General features: G+C 32.8%; 1 protein-coding gene across 1 annotated transcript in view; it reads left to right on the top strand.

Annotated features, from left to right (window-relative positions):
• Positions 1-23,591, top strand: part of ZFC3H1 (zinc finger C3H1-type containing) — a 46,289-nt gene that overhangs the window by 15,955 nt on the left and 6,743 nt on the right. Inside the window, exons 6-27 of the mRNA XM_036917625.2 lie at positions 168-288; positions 2,191-2,288; positions 3,654-3,863; positions 4,056-4,220; positions 5,161-5,298; positions 5,881-6,002; positions 6,405-6,554; positions 7,933-8,107; positions 8,372-8,503; positions 8,864-9,406; positions 9,489-9,598; positions 10,417-10,548; positions 10,660-10,781; positions 11,735-11,836; positions 12,064-12,183; positions 14,145-14,328; positions 15,662-15,848; positions 17,195-17,383; positions 18,021-18,258; positions 20,567-20,672; positions 20,758-20,956; positions 21,394-21,488. Of these exons, the coding sequence (XP_036773520.2) occupies positions 168-288; positions 2,191-2,288; positions 3,654-3,863; positions 4,056-4,220; positions 5,161-5,298; positions 5,881-6,002; positions 6,405-6,554; positions 7,933-8,107; positions 8,372-8,503; positions 8,864-9,406; positions 9,489-9,598; positions 10,417-10,548; positions 10,660-10,781; positions 11,735-11,836; positions 12,064-12,183; positions 14,145-14,328; positions 15,662-15,848; positions 17,195-17,383; positions 18,021-18,258; positions 20,567-20,672; positions 20,758-20,956; positions 21,394-21,488 (3,638 nt within the window). The remainder of the gene's footprint in view (positions 1-167; positions 289-2,190; positions 2,289-3,653; positions 3,864-4,055; positions 4,221-5,160; positions 5,299-5,880; positions 6,003-6,404; positions 6,555-7,932; positions 8,108-8,371; positions 8,504-8,863; positions 9,407-9,488; positions 9,599-10,416; positions 10,549-10,659; positions 10,782-11,734; positions 11,837-12,063; positions 12,184-14,144; positions 14,329-15,661; positions 15,849-17,194; positions 17,384-18,020; positions 18,259-20,566; positions 20,673-20,757; positions 20,957-21,393; positions 21,489-23,591) is intronic.

The raw sequence follows: 23,591 nt of genomic DNA, 5'->3' as shown, positions 1-23,591 counted from the left end.
ATAGATTGAATTTTCCATATCAGATGTGTTGGGCAGGTCTCCCTGGGACACCTTGATTTTTTATACTGTTCCCTGAAATATAGCTATCAATTGTTTTATAATTCCTGACTTAAGAGTAGACTAGACAGAAAATGTTTTGAAACTAAAAAAATATCTTGTGTATTTAGTCTTCAGATCCTGACCTGAAACGATCCTTAGATAAGCAACCTGATAGTGGAGGAGGCATTTATCAGTATGATAACTATGAAGAAGTTGCAATGGATACAGATAGTGAAACCAATTCACCAGGTATGAGCCAAAACCTAAAACATTGTCATATTCAGAAATTTTCCTAAGTAGAAAATGGTCATGAAACCACCCAAAACCTTGAAAGAAATGTATAATGAAAGTAAGATATGCTGGTGACTTGTACAACTGTAGACATTATTTGGTGGTGTAAATACTTGAAGAGCAATACACAGATGTGTAACGTTAAATTTATTTCCAAATGTTTTTTTCTAGTTAGCATTTAAATAAAAAGGTAGTGTGTAAACTCTACTATTAATTATTTGTTTTGTCTAAAAAGTGAAGATTGTGGAAGAGATGAGAACACTGTTTTGAAAAAAAACATGAAAAATCTTTGATCTCTTCAGTATCTTTATATTCAAGGTACTTTCTGCATTAGTAGAAAAAAAGAGATCTTTTTGCTTTTAAGGTTTCCTTCCTCTTCCCAGAGATGGTAATTTGTAGGAATTTGGAGATGGAAAGTGACATTAGTGATGTCTTGGGAAGGTTGATTAGAACTGGTCAAGGTTGTACCTTAGATTGCAAATTTAGGATGTGACTTGGGGCTAGGGACTTGTTAGGGTGATTGACTGTAGGAGACTTATTCTCTCACTAATGAAAATGAGTAAGACTGAGCCAGAAAACTGAATGCAGTTGGCATGCCAAGAACTGGAACACTTACTTGAAAACTGTGATCAGTGTATTGTTCCTGATGGTCATATTATGAGACCAAATTAAAACTAAAGTCTTACTTTAGTGTGTCTAAGCTAGAGACAAGAAAAACCTATGTGATTTGGGTAATATTAACCAAAGTTCTCATTTTCAGGTTGTTTTTAGGCTGATGTTTGATAATTGTACATTATATTTTGTTTTGATTTCATAACTTAACTCTCTTTGGTCAGTCTCTAATTTTATTTCCAGGTTCTTGGAGATGGTTAATTGCAGTCCCCAAGTACTGACAGTATTGTTAAGTACTCCTCATTTTGTAGCTTTATGATCTATTATACTTTAAAAGAATTTTGTGAAGAATTATTATACAGAGAAGGTACTGTCTACTCAGCATTGTCACATTTGCACTTTTGCCATATTCACTATAGATATTTGTATTTTTAAGAAGTAAAATCTTCTGAAGACCAAGTAGTATCATTTTGGCCACAAATCAACCATATAAGGCATGTGGGTAATACCCATGTTGACTTGTAAGACAATTGGGATAAAGAAGAGTTAATTTTTCCTTAAAGTTATATAGTTGTTGGGTAGCAAGAGTAGTTTTTGAATCTGTCTTATTTCTTTGAGTCTCAAGAAATCACTGAAGGTAAAATGAAGGTAAAATTATTTTTATCTGCTACAAGGAAGAAAAAATGGTGACAGCTTAATTGAGATGCTTTGATTCTAACTATTTCATAATTATTAAAAAAGATCCACTATTGGTTAAATATAGTAGATAGTTCCTTTCATTCCTAGTCCTATTTGCTTTCTGTACAGCTTATAGTCCTTTCCCTCACTTTGCTCCACATGGAGGGAAGAATGGAGTTACCACATCACTGTTTTGTTTTGGTTATGGCGCTTGAGCAGATTCAGGGAAAGTTTTTATTCTAGTATTCCTTTAAAAGTAAGATTGCAAAAAAGAGTATGTTTCCAGCCTTTCCTGCTCTATTCCTTGTTACCATCATTAGGTGAGACAAAATGGAGAGTTTAGAGAGACTAAATGTCAACTTTGAAAGGCAGACTTTATGATGGACAATTTTAAATAGGTGGAGTCTCTATATATATGACTCATGGATGGTACAGATTTTATTAGAGATTAATAAAATGTAATGTGTACTCTGCCTAGAGGTGTGTCTGTATCAAAGATACCATAAATTTAGTTTATTCCTGTTGAAGTATTTCTGTTATTAACTTCTTAAATTTTTTTTTTTTTTACAGTTGCTTCACCTGTGCAACCACCATTCTTCTCTGAATGTCCACTGGGATATTTTTCTGCAGCACCATCTGTTTCTTTGCCTCCACCACCTCAGGTTTCTGTAAGTGAGGACTAATATTTCTTAGAAAATTATTTTGTTTCTTTGTGTCCTTTCTGTTTTGAAAAACTAGCATATAGTTAGTGAATAGTTAGGTTTGAAGAGACCTTAACAATTCAGAATTGTTTACCAAAATTAATAGCTATGAAATACGGAATAAATAGTGGATTACTTATTAGCAGGCTATCCATTTGGTAGATCTTTTTCATAGCTAATTGTTAATCTCATGTTGACTTTTGTCCAGACTTAGAGTGTTTCCTTCTTTCTTCTCCTTGGTTCTTAGCTGGTAGCTGCTAAGAAAATTTATTCTAAAGCAGAATAATCATTATTTACTGTTTGGAGTTACCTTCTTTGGAAATTTGGATTTAAGTGCATTGGGATGCTTCTAGAAATTAATTATCTTTTTTTCATGAATACAGTTATTATTAGTTTGAAGATTCAGCAAAAGAGAGCATTATCTATGGAATTTCTTTTTTCCTGTATTCCTTTTAAAGTAACTGCCTGCCCCTCATTAAAAAAATGATGGAAAAAAATGAAATGGAATCATAAGAGTTCTGAAGTTATTTCTAGATTTAGGGAACCTACAGTCCAAACTATCTCTCAGCGAGTTAGAGGGAACCTTCCCATTTCACAGTTCCTAGGTAGGTAGATGTCTGCTATGTTCCTAGGAAGCTTAAGGTAAGGGAATTTTTAGAGCAGATAGTGAGAAAGTAGACATTTTTTCCTTTCTTCCTTTAAATGTTTTGGGATATGGAGAAGAGATGAGCTAAATAACAAGACTGGAAGGTCTTTGAGGCAAAAATCTGTCTAAACTCAAGGACCTGTGTAAAATTAGTGTTGTTTATAGATAATTTCTGGGAAGCTGCTTCACAGGACTAAAGAGAATAGTAGTGATTTCTTCTTGACACTTAATTCTTAAGATACTTTGAACTATTCCCAGAATTCCTTTGGTTCCCAATTTTTGTTTTTTACCTAAGTATCGTATATTCTTGACTTTGAATATGTCTACTTGTTTCAGGTAGTCATCTAGAGGGAAAGACCCAGTACTAAAATTTGATTTCTGTATCTTGTAGAATGCTAAATGAAGATAAGAATGGGAATAGAGAAGTTTGTGTAGTACTTGGGAGTTCATAAGTTAAATGTTTTAAATACTGTTGAATTTTTTTATTGCAAAAATTGGGCTTTTTCATGACTGAATACTGAATTCTGGATTCGTTTTGAGCTTTACAGTATAGTTAACTTATGCTTGCAGCTAAAAATAACCTAAGCTTTACCCTTTTGTAATTTGCTGTTGCTCCAGAGATAAACATTTTGAATTGGCAAACTTTGCATTGTAATTATTATTTCTTCTTTTTTAAAAACAACTAGTCTGTGCCACCTTTGAGCCAGCCTTATGCGGAAGGCTTATGTGTTTCTCTTGAACCTCTACCTCCTCTACCACCTTTACCACCTCTCCCACCTGAAGATCCAGAGCAGCCTCCGAAACCACCTTTTGCAGATGAGGAAGAGGAGGAAGAAATGCTGCTTCGAGAAGAGCTACTTAAATCTCTAGCGAACAAAAGAGCTTTTAAGCCAGAGGTAATTTAGGTGCCTGACCCTCCAGGTGGTGCTCTTGAGCTTGGTTTTAGGGAGTCTTTTCTTTGCTTATTTGGTATTCATTGGGCTTTTAAATAGAGTAAGAATTGTGATACTAATTGCCCAAGATATTTAAAGATGACAGAAGATTCTTTTTATTTAAAAATGTTTCATATCAGTCTTTTCCTTATTTAGGAAACATCCAGTAACAGTGACCCACCTTCACCTCCAGTTCTGAACAATTCACAGCCTGTGCCAAGAAGCAATCTATCGATAGTCAGTATTAATACAGTATCTCAGCCTAGGATACAGAATCCAAAGTTTCACAGAGGACCTCGGCTTCCACGAACTGTGATCTCGGTAAAATAAAGAAAATATTTAATCTGTTTGTTATTCAAACAGCTTATGAGTATGTATGACATTTTGCTTGTCTTATTCCCTACCTCCTAGTTTATTTATATACACACATTGATATAAATATATGCTTATTTATTTTTAATTTATTAATAATGAAATGGGAGCAGTTTCTTCATTGAAAACTGATGAAGTTTTTGGGGAAGCATTTCTCTCATCAGACTTGCATGCTTTCCTTTGCCATTTCCTTAATTTTTTTTTTTCCCATATAAATTGTTCCATTCAGATTTTCTGTTTATTCCAGAGTCAATTTTAGCAAATTTTATGCTTTTTATTTCTCCCATCTTTGATTATACTTTGCTCATATTTTTCCACTTAATGACTATATTGTAATGGAATAATTTAATTATGTTTATTTAAGGAAATCAAAATAACAGTTTCTTTGTACCTTGTTTTCTTAATGGCTTCAAAGTAAAGCAAATCAATCAAAGCTAAATTGAAATCTTGCATCTGTTAGGTAAATCAGCTTTGGCCTTTTAACCTTCATATATAACCACAAGAGCCAAAAAGTTTTGTTAATAGTTATGTAGAATTATTTTTTCTTTGGTTGTGAGAGAATTAATTTAGATGGCATTATGGTTCTTAATAGAAAGTTGGAGAAAATAAAACTTAATGAGGAAGGTGACTATAGTAGTTTCTAGAAAGATTGAAAATATAGAGAATATTATGTTTTTGGGATAACCAGTATTGATGGAATGGTACAAAGTCAGTATATAAAATAACCCTAAGGGAACAATAGACTGTCTACTTGGAGCCCTTTATTTTTATGGATCGAAATTCAAAGACTTTAAGTAACTTCTCTGAGGCCACACAGGTAATTATAGTAGGGCCAAGGAAAAAATAGATATTTTTGTCATGAAGAGTAACAAATATATTATCTTTGAAGCTTCCAAAGCATAAATCAGTGGTTGTAACACTAAATGATTCAGATGACAGTGAATCTGATGGAGAGGCTTCCAAGTCAACAAATAGTGTTTTCGGTGGATTGGAGTCCATGATTAAAGAAGCAAGACGAACTGCTGAAGTAAGTCCAATAAAGAAAAATGAAAAGAAAGATAATTTATTGGCAATCATTGTAATGTTTATTTTTTCCTGGAAAGTAGAACTTGGTATATATTTTTAATATATTGAATTGTGGAAATATTTTAACTATTTGTTATTATTATAGATTTAACTATTAAAAATCCCCTTTATTTTTGTTGTGATTGACTAATCCCTTTTTCAAAATAGTAAAATTTAGTGGATAAATTGTTCTCTGTACTAAAGAAATTTACTGTTTTAGAATTGTGCTGTGTTATCAGAAAACAGTTTTTATTAAAGTGTATAATCTAAGTTCAACTTTTATCCCTATTCCTAGTGTAACAGCTGTTTAGATATGATTTAGTTCACTTATTTTCAAACTGTTTCTGGACTACTTAGTGGATTGTACAATCGATTTGGTGGTTAACAACCAGCATTGCTTTAAAGAAAGGAACAGAAAATAATGAAGATATTCAGTTATTTCTAGATATATAAATGTACACTGGGTTGCAATGTAAAATATAAATAAATCTTAATGTGATTTTATTGAAAAATGTTGATCTGGTTGACTTCAAATGTTTTCTAGCAAGCTTCAAAACCAAAAGTACCTCCAAAATCTGAAAAAGAAAATGATCCCATGCGAACACCTGAAGCTTTGCCTGAAGAAAAGAAGATTGAATATAGATTGTTAAAGGAAGAGATTGCCAAGTAGGTGGCATTTTTTGTAATTAGCTTTAAAGGTATATGTTATTTTCAATACTTAATTTAGTTTGTGTGCAGCTCATTGGCATTGGGAAATGAGCAATGATGATTTTATCCCAGATGCAAAACTAATGTTTTTATAACACACAGGAGGGGAGCCAGATTATCCTCTGTAGAATTGAAAAGAGTGATACTCAGATATAAACAGCTAAGAAAAAGATAAAAGCTGTTATAAAGAACTACACTGTCAACTTTGAATGCCAGCTTTGATTATGCATATTGGCCACTGTCATTATTATTAGTCAATATGATTAATACTTGATTTTATAAAATAGAATACATCTTTAAAGAAAAATAATTTCAGTTTATTCTTTAGTATAATTCACCTATCTTTATTGATTATTTTAGTCGTGAGAAACAGCGTTTGATTAAATCAGATCAGCTGAAGATAGGTTCTTCATCTCCAGCAAACTCTGATGTGGAAATTGATGGGATTGGCAGAATAGCAATGGTTACTAAGCAGGTTACAGATGCAGAAGCAAAACTTAAAAAACATAGGTGAGTCTCACTATATGATTAAATACTGGCATGTATCGGAGTGTTATTAGAGGGATATATTCTGTGGTATATGTTGATAGTAAGTGCACTATATGATGACAAATTCTTTTATACTTGTAGAAACCAAAGAAGGCTATCGTTTTGTTGAATTAAACATGTACTGAAAGTAATAGTATTAATGTTAAATAAAAATACCAAGAATTGAAAGGGAAAATTTCACCTTCATATTTATACATGGCTTTTCATTGAAACATTTATGAAAATCCATGTTTTGGAATTTTCTTTAAAACCTAGTGTATATTTTGAAATACCTTCATTGGAAGAATGTTTTTATTGTTAAAAAGTGGCTTTGATTATTAGATACAGTCATTACCTAAACTGTTCAGTAAGACACATGGTCAAATACATTGTTATTATAAAGTTTAAGTGTTAAGGTATGATTATAAGCTTATATGTTCTATGAAATTACTCTTGAGCTCAAGTGATGTTTCAAATTCCTGAGAATGTGTGAAACCTCACAAGATGAACATGATGAATGACAGTTCATTAGCATATTGTGGGATGTTATTGTGGTACAATATAAGTTACATATAACATGTGCATTATTTTTTGCACTACTAAGAAAGAAAACATATTGCTAGCTAAACTGTGATATGCAATAATAGATACAGCCTGATGTTAGAGATCTGAAAAATGTGCTTTGTCTCTCTACTCCCCATCTTCTGTCTTTATGATCCATTCTAGGTGTCAGTTCAGCAACTATCAAAATGTGGTATATTTCTGGGAAAGGTGCAGTATCTGTAGTTGAAAAGATGAAAGTCTGTATCTATAAATTTGTCTTTTGGGCCAGTTTTTACTTCTCAGTTCCAAACTTTACATCTTTGTATTTTTTTTAAATTAGACTTCTTTTTTTCCCTTTCCTTGCCTTGTTTTAGATAAAATGAGTTAGAGGTTTGTAAGTGTTCTTGATTATGTTTATGGGATGTTTTTTAGTGTGTATATTTAGGAGCATTGTAAGTGAAGCTGAACTTAACAATTTTCTGTCACAAATCTTCATTTTTCAGGAGTCATTAAGGGTCTGATTCAGCCAACCTTGAGCATTTACTATTAATAATTCTTCAGCTGTAATTCACATTGCCTTGATTTACATGATTTTTTTTTGAAAAGGTCAGACCCATGGATGCTTTCCTAAATACAGTAGCATCTATTTGAATATGTATGTGATTGATGAATATGAAGATATTCATCCTTATAAATTCTTACCTTCCTATCATAAATGTATTTTTTTTTAATGAGCTGCTGCTTTGTGTATTATTCTGATGGTGTTAGTCCACTCGTTCAGAAACCATCAATAAGAATTCTGTTATTTCTCAATTAGGATTCTCTTAATGAAAGATGAATCAGTTTTAAAGAATCTAGTACAGCAAGAAGCTAAGAAGAAGGAATCTGTTCGAAATGCTGAAACAAAGATTACAAAACTTACAGAACAACTTCAGGCAACACAGAAAATTCTCAGTGTCAACAGGATGTTTTTAAAGAAACTTCAAGAACAAGTAATGTTCTTAATTTTTTAAATTAAAATACTGTAGCCTCATGTTTACTACATATTTTTATGGGCCATATTTTTATAAATTGTAAAGCCAAAACCGTCAAAATGTGCAGCATAATACTGTTCAATGTAATGTATTATATCAAGATACAATATTAGAATATTTTTATTTTCATTTGAATGCTCTAAAGCTGGCAGTGTTTAAGAAGAAGCAATTTCTTCTCTTAAGGTTTACATTTACAGATTCAGAATTATCCTGTATTTTCAGATTCACAAAGTTCAACAACGTGTTACAATTAAAAAAGCTTTGACGCTAAAGTATGGAGAGGAGCTTGCTCGAGCAAAGGCAGTGGCCAGTAAGGAAATAGGAAAACGTAAACTGGAACAAGATCGCCTTGGAGTAAGTTGTTTGTAGTGATATTTTTGGAAAGGAGGTTTTTATGATCCTTTTGAGGGTAAAGATTTATCAAATAACTTGAAGCTTTTTTTCTGTATATTCAAAGAGAATAATATTAAGCTTTGTTTTTAAATGACATCCACATTTTTGAAAGCTTTTTTTTTTTTCACTTATTTTGTCTTAATTTTTTTCATAGATCATAGATTAGCAAAACTTCAGGGATTTTTGTAAAACTTTTTATTTTCATTATTGATTTAGTTTTGTAATGTTGACATTGTATTATAAGGATAGCACAATTATCTTACCAAAATTGTTTATAAAATCATAGCAATATAAAATACTTGTATCATTTTCTTCCCCCAGCCAAACAAAATGATGAGACTGGACAATTCTCCAATGTCAAGTCCAAGAAAGCATTCAGCAGAATTAATTGCTATGGAAAAAAGACGGTTACAAAAGTTAGAATATGAATATGCCTTGAAAATTCAGAAACTAAAAGAAGCCCGGGCCCTTAAAGCAAAGGAACAACAAAATACTGCCCCAGTTGTGGAAGAGGAACCAGAATTTTCTTTACCTCAACCCTCACTTCATGATCTGACTCAAGATAAATTAAGTTTGGACACTGAGGAAAATGATGTTGATGATGAGATTTTGTCGGGTTCGAACAGAGAACGAAGAAGATCCTTCTTAGAAGCCAATTCTTTTACTAAACCCAACCTTAAGTACACTGATACACCTAACAAAGAATGCATAAACAAACCTAGTAAGAATATGGTAGAAAAACCAGAACTTTTTCTAGGGTTAAAAATTGGTGAATTGCAAAAATTGTATTCAAAAGCTGACAGCTTAAAACAGCTGATTCTGAAAACTACCACAGGCATTACAGAAAAAGCTTTGCATGGCCAGGTAACTGAACATTTCATTTTCTTTATAAAATCTAGACTTTTAACCTTTTTCTACCTTATAAAGTAATTGTTTTCTTTTACAGGAGATTTCTGTGGATGTGGATTTTGTGACAGCACAGAGTAAAACAACAGAAGTGAAGCCATGTCCTTTTAGACCCTACCATAGTCCTCTTCTAGTTTTTAAATCCTACAGGTATAAAGGAAAGATTGGATAAGCTTAAATTTCAGGGTTGTTCCTTGTTCTTGATGATACTTTAACCTTGGGTTTGATGATAATGAAAAAAATTGAATCATGGTTACTGAAAAATGAACCTGTTCTGTGAGGGAAAATAAAAATTGTGTTATTGTCCAATTTGAATCATACCAGAAAGTAAGGTTTAACTCACACTTGGGTTTATTAATTCTTACCAAATTTTAATTTCTGGCTACTGCTAGAATTTTGGAGAATTCTAGATTATTGTCTGTTATGGACTTTAGGAAAAGTAACTGGAATCTTACAAGAATTTTTAAGTTTTGTGTTTTAATTTTACTATTGCATTGACCAACTTTCGTAAAATTGATTTAGACATTTTTAGATTAACGTTTTGGGAGTTTGTCTTTTTTTAAAAAGACTATTTCTAGAGTTTGTGAGATGAGACTGTTAAGTGGGTATGATTTAATCATTAAATTGTAAAGCACCAACCAATTAGTAGTTTGTTGGCTGGTAATATGCACAAGAAATACCAGTATTATGTGGCATTTTATCATGTGATGAGAAAATTGCCATTTTAAAATACAGGTTTTTTTTTTTCCTGTTTCAGATCTTTAATGTTTGCATATAGGAGTAGCTTATTCCTGTCACTTGATATTATGGTTGTTTTCTAGAGTTAATATTGGTTCTAAGTAATTTGATAAATAGTAAGCTTTAAAGTATAGAAATTTTAATTAGGAAAGAAAAACGAAAACTTCCTTAATTTTCTGGGAAATGTTTATGGAGCATAATGGGCCTATCCATTTCTCTTTTCTTTTTAGATTTAGTCCATACTATCGAACCAAGGAAAAACTTCCCCTAAGCTCAGTATCATACAGTAATATGATTGAACCAGATCAGTGTTTCTGCCGTTTTGATTTAACAGGAACATGTAATGATGATGATTGTCAGTGGTGAGTAGTTTTTTATTTGTGAATATTTATTTTATAATTTAAAAGACAGTCTTGATTATTCAGCTTTGCTATGTTTGTGATTATCTTTTTTCTGTTGTCATTTTATTGTAGGCAGCATACACAGGACTACACGCTTAGCCGAAAACAGCTATTCCAGGACATTCTGTCATATAATTTATCTTTGATTGGTTGTTCAGAGACAAGCACTCATGAAGAGATTGCTGCTGCAGCAGGTTTTGAAACCTCTTATTTCCTAAGTGAAAATTTAATTTAGGCAGTTTAAAAATTTTGTATTCAGTTATTGTTGACGTCTTTAAATAGCTTAAATAACTCAATACTCATCTATGACACTTTGTCTACATCTGCTCTGATCAGTCAACAGCCATATGTTGCTATTCAAATGTATATTTATTAAAATTAAAACTTCCTCATTCACACTAGCCACATTTCAAGTTCTCAGTAGCTCAGTAGTGGTTAAGTTCCTACCAGTAGGATAGTGCAGATATAAGACATTTCCATCATTGCAGAAAGTTCTGTGGACAGAGCTCATATAAATAGTCTGGTTTATTTAGAAGACTATATTAGCGTACTTCTATAGAGATTTTACTAATGATTTTTAAATAGACCTCTATTTTTTTAATTATTATTTTCAGAAATAAAAGAGGGTTAGAAGATGATTAGTTTCAGTTTCTACAATGAAATAAAAGAGACTTTATATACTTTGACGTTGAAGAAAGAAAGTATAGATTACTGTCAGACATTGTGTATAAATACTTGTTAATCTTTTCCCCAGATTTAGTGCCAAATGTTAAACCTTAAACTACGAGTCTGGAAATAAGGAAATTGGTGTTGAATAAATTTAGTGTTATCACAACCTGGAATGACTGTGAAGTCGCTGAATCTATTTAATCATTCCCAATTTGGATCTTTAATTTTCACTTAGTTTTTAGTTCATTCCTGGAAATACTTTTATTTTTTCAAATTGAGTACATGACGGGATAAGAATTGCCATAGTCGTTAAGACAGTATAGGTCTTGCCCTCTAGAAGGCCATAGGTGTTTCTGAGTAGTACCATATACATCCTTTTAATTCTTAAACTGTTCTTCACTTTGTACTCTTTAATTAGCTTCATCTGTGTAATACATGTTTTTGTATACTTATGAAAATAGCATTGCTCTAATTCCAGAAAAATATGTTGAGAAACTTTTTGGAGTAAACAAAGATCGTATGTCAATGGACCAGATGGCTGTTCTCCTTGTTAGCAATATCAATGAAAGTAAAGGCCATAGTGAGTATATTTGTCTGTTTCTCTCTCTCTCTCTTTCTCACACACACATCAGGACCTTGTAGTTTAGTTTCTTTATGACAGCAAACTTCCTGGCATTTTGTTCTCAATATAAAAATACATGTCATTTCTAACAGAATAAATTTAGCTCTCTTTGAATATTGTTTGGGCAGCCTTCAAAACTATAAAATACTAGTTAATATCAACTAACAATCTTTTGTCTACTTTAGCACCTCCATTTACAACCTATAAAGATAAAAGAAAGTGGAAGCCAAAGTTTTGGAGAAAACCTGTTTCAGAGAATAGCTTCAGTAGTGATGAGGAACAGTCTACAGGACCAATTAAGTATGGTAAGAAGTAATTTAAAATCCAGAATCATTAAATTGTGGCATTCCATCTTTGTCTAACACCTTAGTAAGCTTTGGTGTATCTACTAGCCTAGTTTTTTTAAACAGTGATCCCTTTTGGCATTTAAGGTAATTAGTTCTTCATAATGCAGGACTGCCCTGTATGTTGCAGGATGTTTTGTAGTCATGGCCCCTGCCCAGTAAATGCAACCTTACAAATGTGACAGTTTCAAGTATTACTAAACATACATGAATCGGGAGAGGGGAGCTGTACTGCTCCCGTTGGAGATCCACTGACTGACCTGTGTCCTTGAGGACAGATGTTCTATTTTATTTTGTCTTTGAGTCTTAACGTTTTCTGACATGCAGTAAGAACAAAGTAATGTCGGAATGAGTGCCTTGCTGTCAAGTATTTCTTGCATTATATTCTCACATTTGTATAATTTATTTACTATTTGTGGATTAGCAAATATCTAATAAATACATGTTCTCATGTGCTTATTTACATGAATGTAACACTTTTCCTCTAATTTAGATGTAGTTGAATATATCCTTTCATAAATTATAACTTTCTTTTAGAATTTAATGAATGAAATATCTCAGATGATACAGGGAGACCATATTTTTTTTTCTTTAATTTTTTTATTAAGGTATTATTATTATTTTGGTATCATTAATCTACAGTTACATGGGTAACATTATGTTTACTAGGCTCTTCCCTTCACCAGGTCCCCCCCACAAACCCCATTACAGTCACTGTCCATCAGCGTAATAAGATGCTGCAGAATCACTACTTGTGTTTGTGTTGCACAGCCCTCCCTGTGCCTCCCCCCACATTATACATGCTAATCATAATGCCCCCTTTCTCCCCCACCCCCGCCTTATCCCTCCCTTCCCACCCATCCTCCCCAGTCCCTTTCCCTTTGGTAACTGTTAGTCCATTCTTGGTTTCTGTGATTCTGCTGCTGTTTTGTTCCTTCAATTTTTGCTTTGTTCTTATACTCCAGAGATGGGTGAAATCATTTGGTACTTGTCTTTCTCTGCCTGGCTTATTGCACTGATCATAATACCCTCTAGCTCCATCCATGTTGTTGCAAATGGTAGGATTTGTTTTATTCTGATGGCTGAATAATATTCCATTGTGTGTATGTACCACATCTTCTTTGTCCATTCATCTACTGATGGACACTTAGGTTGCTTCCATTTCTTGGCTATTGTAAATAGTGCAGCGATAAACATAGGGGTGCATCTGTCTTTTTCAAACAGGGCTGCTGTATTCTTAGGGTAAATTCCTAGAAGTGGAATTCCTGGGTCAAATGGTATTTCTATTTTGAGCTTTTTGAGGAACCTCCATACTGCTTTCCACAATGGTTGAACCACTTTACATTCCCACCAGCAGTGTAGGAGGGTTCCCCTTTCTCCACAATCTTGCCAACATTTGTTATTGTTTGTCTTTTGGATGCTGCCGATCCTTACTTGAGTGAGGTATCTCATTGTGGTTTTAATTTGTATTTCTCTGATGACTAGCGATGTGGAGCATCTTTTCATGTGTCTGTTGGCCATCTGAATTTCTTCTTTGGAGAACTGTCTGTTCAGCTCCTCTGCCCATTTTTTAATTGGATTATTTGCTTTTTGTTTGTTGAGGTGCGTGAGCTCTTTATGTATTTTAGATGTCAACCCTTTATCGGATCTGTCATTTATGAATATATTGGGAGACCATATTTTGATTTGCCTGGTAGAATACTAGTTTATATCTGTTTTCCTGGCATATTTCTAATAACAGCTCTTTCAGTCTTTGATGTGTCCTTGTTTGGACAATAAATTATATGATTGTTCTGCCTTAAAGCTATGAGCTACTGCACATAAGAGTCTTTAGATTTTTTAATTAAAGATAAGACCAATTATTTTTTCCTGGGTCTGTGAAATAAGAGTAAGTGTGAAGCTAATGATGCTTTTCCTTATAGCTTTCCAGCCAGAGAATCGAATAAATGTTCCAGCTTTGGATACAGTTGTCACTCCAGATGACATCAGATACTTTACAAATGAGACTGATGACATTGCTAATTTAGAAGCAAGTGTGCTTGAAAATCCTTCTCATGTACAACTTTGGCTCAAACTTGCATACAAGTACTTGAATCAAAATGAGGGGTAGGTCCAGTTTTCTAATCTTTGTAAACTGTTGCACATTTATATTCTTTTGTTGGAGGTTTATTTCTTCTCTGGTAATCATGTTTTCTTCCTAGTCTAGATGGGTCTTTGTTTTGTTTTTTAACAAGGTTAGAAGCAAGGTACTGTTTAAAAGCTATTAGAAAAGTTTGAGATTAGATCTTGAGTGTATGCACGGCTCAGTGTATGATAATAAATTAGCTAACAGCGTTAACTTCAGTAGGCTCTTATTTCAAAGGAGGATCAGTTAAAACAGTAAATTCTGAGTGGTGCAAGAATTAATTACTGTTTTTTTTTAAAGTTAAGTAGTCATAGTTTCTTAATAGAATTATGATGAAATCACAGTGGAACAGGTTAAATTTTATGTTAATCTTCATTTGGACATGTAAAGCTTCTCTAAGAACCTCTGAATTCTGGTGAAATGTCTTTCTGTGTGTCGTGTTATATGTATTCAAATAAGGTAAATAGTTACTTATCTCAAGACAGCTCCTGTTGCATAATTGCATTTCTAACTCCTACTTTTTGATAAGATTTCCAGGAATAATATTTTGTTACCAGGAATAATCTCTTACAATTTTATTGTATTTCTGTTAAAACCTATTATTTATTATAAAAAAGACAACAATTCACATTTTTTCCACAAGCAATTCCGAATGTCTATCTAAAACATGATACAAAAGCTTTCTTCATAAGGCAGCACTAAAAAATGCTAATACATTCTGTGAATATGGTACTCATTTACTTGCCTTGTGTGTCAATTCCATGTTAATGGGCTAAGTAAGAGTGTTTTCTTTTCTGACTCATTTACTGAATGAAGGCCAAAAGAACTGTACATTATTTTATGAATAGGATCATGAGAGACAATTATCTTCTCCAAGAGATAGCAAGCCCTTGGTCGTTGAAAAGAACTATTATATTGAAAGCTTTGATATTTTGTGCTGGCAGTAGCTGGCCTTGAGGGAGAATTGCTTAACTTTTCCTATTCCTGGACCCAGAGTAAATAATAAAAGGTATTGCTGAATATGGACATAAAGCATACTTGAAGTCAATAATCTAGTGGTTTTATAACACTGTTTTTATCTGATAAATGCTTACTAAACATCCTTTTAAGGAATTGTTGGGTCTATGGGAAGTCAGATCATTTTTGGACAAATGTGGTTCAGAATTCTAATCTACTTCCCTTTGTCATGGGTAATTCTAGCTGCTTGGTAGGTTCTAATAGAAAAAGACTTAAAAATTGATTCATTAAATTAGTCCTTTTAAGAAGTATTTTCAAGCATTAAAAAAAAAAGCTCATTTTCTTTTAAACATCAAGACTGTGTTCAGAGTCCTTGGATTCTGCTTTAAATGTTCTGGCTCGAGCTTTGGAAAACAACAAAGACAATCCAGAAGTTTGGTGCCATTACCTCAGACTGTTCTCAAAAAGAGGAACCAAGGAGGAGGTGCAGGAAATGTGTGAAACAGCTGTTGAATATGCTCCTGATTATCGAAGTTTTTGGACTGTGAGTAGAAAAGATAAAATAGTCGTGTGTGTGTGTGTGTGTGTGTGTGTGTGTATTTTGATAATCTTTTGGGTCATCCTAAATATTGATGTGTAACTTAATAGAACATACTCTATTTGCCTATAGATACAATAACCTTACTTGCAGTGTCCGTTAACTTCAAAACCATTTCTCTGAGTCAGGATTAATTTAGACTAAAGAGGAAAGTATTTAGTGAAGTGATTTTTTGTGGTTAATTTTACTGGTTAGGAAAAAATATAAACATTAAAAACATTTTACACTTACCTATTCTTAGGCGGTTTAGCTTGGGCAAAATTAAGTCAATCTTTTGCAAAGCATCTGAAAAAAAAATTTTTTAAATTTCTTATGCTTACATAATATTTTCATGAATGCCAGGGAAGATTTTGGCCTTTTTATTATCTGTCCTCATTACGTATGGAAAAAATATTAATCTGTAATTCATACTAAGAGTGAACGTTACCAAGATACAAGATTTGGTGAAAAAATGGATTTCTTCCTCATCGTCTGAGAGAATGGGATGTTTCCTACTCAGGCTTAAACTTAAAATTATAATAAATCTACTTGTAAAACAAAACTCATTTATATCTGAACTTTTATCAGCTGAACCCAGATTCAGATAAATTTCCAGCTAAATCTGTTACTGTAAGATCTGTCATTTACTTGCTAACTGAAATTCAGAACAAGTAGATTTGGATCACGTTGTATTTCTTAACGAACTTGCCACCATAACTTCCACTCTCCTAACTCAGGTACTGAATAGATTGGACAGTGAAAAACGCTTGATTTTGGACCTGGGGCCTTGTACTAAAGTTAATGCTCTTGATTACCACATGATTTTATAGGGTGTAATGTTTTTCCTTTAAGTTGTTTGGTCTTTAAAAGGGCCTCTTAATTGCTTGATTAAGTCTTTTAAATTATTTTGGCACATATTTCTAATATGAATGTTATTCTCAGGATTTTTATAGTCACACAGGTAAGCAATGAAAATTGTATCTGATCATAAATGGGAACTTTTGGACCTACATCATGGTCTTGCTATCATTTACCTGTTGATCCAAGGAAAGGAGAGATGAAAATGCTTCAGTAGTAATTCTGAGTATATCTGTATTGTTTTAGTTTTTATCTAATGCCACTTTCCAACTTGTAGAAGTGGAAATCTAAGTTATAGAACTGGAAGATGGATTTGTACATATTATAATTAACAAGTATATATATATATTATAATTGCAGAAATTAATCTGAGACAGTTTCTTAATGTGAAAAATCTGTGGTTTTGGAGTTTATTCTTATGAAGCAGCATTAATTGTATGACACCCTTTGGGTAGTTTCTGCACTTAGAAAGCACCTTTGAAGAAAAGGATTACGTATGTGAAAGAATGGTGGAGTTTCTGATGGGAGCAGCCAAGCAGGAAACATCAGATATTCTATCCTTTCAGCTTTTAGAGGCTCTTTTGTTTAGAGTTCAGCTGCACATATTTACTGGAAGATGCCAAAGTGCACTTGCAATTTTACAGGTAAACATTGTAACATTTAATTACATCTTGTAGAGAAAATTTGAAAGGTCTAAAACATGATAAGGTAGCATTGTTTAATGATAACATAGGCTTTAGATTTGAATCCTTGTTTTGCTGCTCACTAGTAAGTTGTGTTAAGTTGGGTACATTTGTAACTGTTTCCTCATTTGATTAGTGGGGATAATGCTTTCTTGAGAGTGTTTATGAGGTTTAAATGAAAGTAATATATGTTAAGTACCCACCAGAATAAACTTTAATATTTAAACTATAAGGGGCAAAAAATAAGAGTCCACAGTGAAAATCTTCTATATAGGTGTGGTGTTTTTTTTTTAATTGTTTTCTCCTTATTGTACTAGATTTTTAACATCAAGACATTTATTATGTACAAATAAATTTAATCTTTTTCATTCAGTTTTAAACCTTAGCATAATAAAAATTATGCTAATCTGGCACTGCCATCTCTTAAGAGGTTTTCCATTAAAAAAATTGTTGACTATCACAATTTTTATTTAGGTAATTAAGAACCACTCCAAAGAAGTATAACACATTTATTTCTCTTTGCTTTTACATTTGAAATCTTAGTATGAATAAGAGTCATTATTATTAAAAACACAGATAATTTTTTCATTTTTTTTAGACTACATTGAAGTCAGCTAATGATGGAACAGTAGCTGAATACCTTAAAGCAAGTGACCGATGTTTAGCATGGCTGGCCTACATACATCTTACTGAATTCAACGTTCTCCCCTCAAAATTCTATGATCCATCTAATGCCAATCCCTCAAGAATTGTTAACACAGAACCATTTGTAATGCCATGGCAAGCATTTCAAGATTTAAAGACTAATCCTGACATGTTGTTAGCAGTTTTTGAAGGTAAGTATAAGTGTTCACAAATTATTTAGAATATCAGCTGATCCCTTTTTATGATTCCTCATTAGGTAAGTGGAATAAATTTATATATTGAAAGTTGTAGTTTCATACTTCACTACATAAATGATTAGAAGATTAAGGATTGAATTTGAAAAGGTGGACCTCGGCATCTGTGAAAGCCAGGACCTGTTCTATGTTACATAATTAGTTTTTCTGATTATAGCAAAGGAAATCAGCTAAATAAGTAATATGGATTATATAGGTTAAATGGGTTGATTGAGTAATGGTACCAGGTAAATTTTTTTTTTAAGCAGTCCATCAAAGTAGAGACTAAAAGATTTTATTTTTTAATTAATGTTTTCTCCATCAGTGGTGTGATTGCTGCTATATGTACTATAAGATGTATCTGCTGTGGAACACATACAAGGTATAGATTATTACTTTCTGGAAGAAGTACATAGCCTAGTCAGAAGATAAAATATGTACACTTAGTATAATTGTTAAACATGAGGCCATATAAACTGAGTATTAGTATGTAGTCTAAATTCTGTGTTTACAGAAGAGACTAGGGTCTGTTATTTATAGAATTACGTGGTTTAGGCTATCAACCCAAAGGGAAGAGATTATTGTAGGTTTGCATGATCAAGGAAATCTTTATAGAATTAGAACTTGGAAGCTCAACTGTGATGTGACAGAGTGGGCCTTCTCAAAGATGGGACCCTTATCTTATTTATCTCTGTATTTCCCAAGGGCCTGTATAATGTCTGGCTGCGTACTGAGTGCTTAGTACATGTTTGTTGAATAAAGTAGTGAAGAAAGGAAGGAAAAGAAAGAAGGGTATTCCTGTTAGGGGAATTAAGTAAAAAAAAGTAATGAGTAGGAATTGGTACAGTGGATTTGAAGGAAAAGTACTTATAAAAGGAGAGTTTTGTGCTGGAAAATAATAGGAATTAAGCTTGTTAAATGGAATGACACCAGATTTTCAAGAACTTTCCTAAGTGTTGGTAGACTTGATGACAGTTAGAAGTTTAAACGAGAAAAAATGTGCTGAGGAGAAATGATACTAAAGGTATGAAAACCAACAGGAAGCTGCTGGCCATAACTGAGGCACAAAAATGTCACCTGGGAAAGAAAGCGTTTTTGTTGGAAACATTTGAAATTATCATGTAGAGATGTGGGGGACAGATTACATGTTAGGGAAGAAGAGAAAAAATAGTCAAAGATGATCTCAGGGTTTGGAGCCTGGGAAAAGGAAAGTGTTATTAATAGAAAACTGATAAACTGGGAAGACAGGTTTTGGTAGGAAGAGTGTTATTTGTGAATAGTGGTTGGTCATCCAAGAGGAAATGCTTGTTGGCAGAAGGAAATAAGGAAGTGGATCTTAAGTAGATGATTATGGATAGAGAAATGGATTTGGCAGTTATTGACCGAGAAATTACTGTACTATGAAGTGCTTTACATACAGTTATTAGTGTGTTCTCACAGTAAATTATTCAGTAGTTGAAGCTATGAGATATTTTCTGAGAGAGTGGAGATTTAAGAGAAATGCAATAAAGGGAAAGAAGGAGAACAGAGTTAGTGAATGAGATCAAGAGGAAATACAAATAATCTCTTGGAAGCAGAGGTAAGAAGAAATTACGAAGAAGAGAAAGAACATTATCAAATACTAATCAAATAAAATGAATGTAGAGATGAACTTTTAGGTTTGTTTAGATGTGATCCTTCTAAGTGAACTTCGAAAGTGTAGTTTCAGAATTATATTCACTTTTAAACTCCACAGAACTGTGAAGTCACACTGCCATTGGACAAGGTGGAAGTGGTAACAGTTGTGTGTAGTAAAACAGTGTACTATTCTCTAAGAAGCAGCAAGATAATGGACTATTTACAGGGGGAAAAGTATGTATTGAAGGAGTCAGGAAAGGATCTAGTTTAGGGGGAGACATTTAAATGGCTATAGAACAGCAGAGCAAAGAAAAAGATAATTCATTCTTTGATTTTTTTCTTAATTGAGATCAGTTTTAGGGAATTCAGGATAAATGCAGAGGCACTTGTTCAAGCGAAAACATTGATAGATGTAAGAGCTCATATGGAATGGTTTATCTTACCAGGGAAGTGAGGCTAAGACATTGACCTTTAGGAGTTTGGGAATACCTGAAATATCTCCTTTAGGTAAAAGCCAGGAGTTGAGGAAAGATGAATAAGATGATGCCCAAGCAAAGGGACAGACCACCATTTCCCTTTAGAATTTAAGTAACAGAGTCAGATTATTCATTTTATGTTTGATTCATGTTGTTGTTATGTTTTTGGATAGATGCAGTGAAAGCTTGTACAGATGAGAGCCTTACTGTTGAGGAAAGAGTAGAAGTCTGTGTCCCGCTTTACACAAACATGATTGCTTTGCACCAGCTTCTAGAGAGGTAAAACTTAATTGACAAGCAATTAACATTATATTAAGAGTTGATTTTTTTATGTGTTTAGACATGTGATTTTTTTCTTGTTAAGGTATGAGCCTGCAGTGGAGCTTTGCAAATGTTTACTGGAATCATGTCCCATGAACTGCCAATTGTTGGAAGCACTTGTTACTTTATATTTACAAACAAATCAACATGACAAAGCCAGGACAGTGTGGTTTACTGCATTCGAAAAAAATCCTCAGAATGCAGAGGTTTTTTACCATATGTGCAAATTCTTCATCTTGCAGGTAAAAAAAAAAAAGATACACAATTCTTAAATACAATGTATTTATGTTTCACATTTTCTTATTCATCCTTTAAGATGTTTTGGGATCAGTCTCTCCAGGAAGCTTTTCATGGTCCTTATGCCCTGTGTAAACTGAGTTGATATTCTTTCTCTCTCTGCCATAAGTACCAGGTGCATAATTCTACCGTTGCATTTATTACATTGCCTTGTAATTTTATTTATAGCTGCTTTATATGCTATACTAAGAGTGGTATTTTGGGTGTTAAGCTGCTTAATGGTTAGTTGAATTTCATTTGAAGATGAGAATATAGAACTTATCTCTACCTTACCTACTCAGAAAACTTAGTGATTCTTTTTATAGTGCTTTTTCCTCCCTTGAAATATATCATTTAATCATGTAAGCCTAATGTATATTTTCCCTTCCTCTTTTTAAAATAGAATCAAGGAGATAATCTTCTTCCATTTTTACGGAAATTTATCGCATCCTTCTTTAAACCTGGGTTTGAGAAGTATAGTAACTTGGATCTCTTTCGGTAAGTTTGTAGATCTCTTGATTTGTAGATGAATGAGAGATAATATAGTTCAATGGAAAGATAACAGATTTTTTTGTAGGATTTACTACATTTTAGAATGATTAAAAAATACTTGAATGCCCTCCTACAGAGCTGTTACAAGGGCAGTAGAACTTAGTAAAAATAGTGACAAGATGTAAAATTTTTACATTCTTTGGATTAAAGATAGTAACAAAAGAAGGCTTATAATAACACCATGGTGACTCTGCTTTTAATTTATTGCTATTGTTAATTTTAGCACTTAGTACTATAGGAACGAATTATCCTGACAATCTCAGTGATTTTGAAAAAAATGAGTTTTAATTTATTGGATTGGTGATCTAAAGTGCATGTAAATAATACGCCTTTCATTTTTCTTAATTCTAAGAAGAACTGCTGTAGCCTCTGAAATGTTGAGTAAGAATCTTTAAAGGACTTTTTCAGCCATCACTTTGTCAGTAACTTACATAGAGCTCTATATTTACTGTCTTTCTGCTTTGCTGTGAGTTCTTGTTCTAACGAGGCCACAGAAGATCCATAAAGAATTATTTTTGGGGAGGCTTTTAGAGTTCTCATTCCTTCTTCCTCATTTCTCTGTAGGAGTTAACAGACTTTTTTTCTTAAGGGCCAGATAAGTAAATATTTTAGCTTGCAAGCCATATGGTCTATTATGACTAGTCACCTATGGTGTTGTAGCAAGAAAACAGCCACAGAAAATATATAAAGGAATGAGTGTGACTGGGTTCCAGTAAAACCTTATTTACAGAAGTAGTCAAGAGTTTGCTGATCCTAAGTAAAACAGCATTAAAAGGAAAATGTTTTATCATGGCATACTCTTGTTTTTTCACATTAGGAAGAACTGAGAAAAGGAAAGACTAAGCTGAGTATCTCCTAAAAAATTCCTTGTGGAAATACGGATAAGTGAAGATAAAAGCTTGGTTTTATATGTGCAGGTTTAATGCTTGTAAATATTTTTCTTAGGTGCTTCCTCCATCCCCTCCTCAATATAGCAGTGTTATATAAAAACACATTTTAAAAAATGACCCAGATTTTGTTAAGTTGGTGGTCCATATGCCCTAGGATATTTGTAAAAATGCAGTTTTGAGATTGGCAAAGATGATAGGGGTTGCTGTTCTTTCCCAGACTTGAGTCTTTACATCCATCCTCTGTAGCCAGTTTATTGACATAGTGATTTTAGTATTCTTCCATGAAATTTGTTCTGCTCTTCTACATCTCGATTAATAGTTTATAATTGATTACAAAAGAACAACTTAAAATGCACATTAATAGAGAATTAAGTAAGGAATTTAGAGATAAGTTTAGCTTCCCCACATTGACTTTCTGTCTGTTTAAATTAGATTGTTTTAATGTCTCAGACCTCAGGCATAGGACAAATCCAAGGTTGAACCAAAATTTTTACAGATTTGCTGGTTCTGGTCTTCCCTTGGGCATATAGGTAATTAGTTTAGCTTAAAAGAGGGTGCTGTCATTGCTGCTGTGGTAGCTAATCAAAGATCTTCAGATCATCCTGATGTCAGCTTATGGAAGCAGAATAAGTTAACAGTGTCAATAAAAATTTGAAAATAGGTTGCTTTATTGTTTACTAAGTCATCTTGCTTGGTAAGATTTTTCATAGGAATAGTCTAATTCAAGAGTTACAAGAAAAAGTTACCCTATGCTTAGTTTATTTAGACAATACTGAAGTCCTTATTTACACAGTGGCATTTTTGTTAATTTAGGAAAATTTTTGAGTTAATTGTTAGGAGATAATAGGTGAGTTTAGTTTTGGTATTGTCATAATTATTGATGAATTTAAAAAAATTTATAGTTATAGTCAAGGTTTATTGTCAGTGCCCTTAATAGGTTCAACATACTTTTTTTTTTGTTACATGAGTAGAAATTATAAAGCAAAATACTTGACACTGTAATATTTACCTAGAGTTGGATTCTATCATTTCACTTTCTATGTAACATTTAGTAAAAAAATAGACAAAAACAGCTATATGAGGTAATAACTTCATGTGTTTCAAATCTGCTTGAAGATTAGTAGATAGTCATAAAAGTAAACTTGGGGATTTCATTCAC

Source organism: Manis pentadactyla, chromosome 10, assembly GCF_030020395.1.
Source record: "Manis pentadactyla isolate mManPen7 chromosome 10, mManPen7.hap1, whole genome shotgun sequence".
Lineage (NCBI taxonomy): Eukaryota > Metazoa > Chordata > Mammalia > Pholidota > Manidae > Manis > Manis pentadactyla.
Note: the sequence above shows the minus strand (reverse complement) of the source record. Positions and strands in the feature narration are given on the sequence as shown.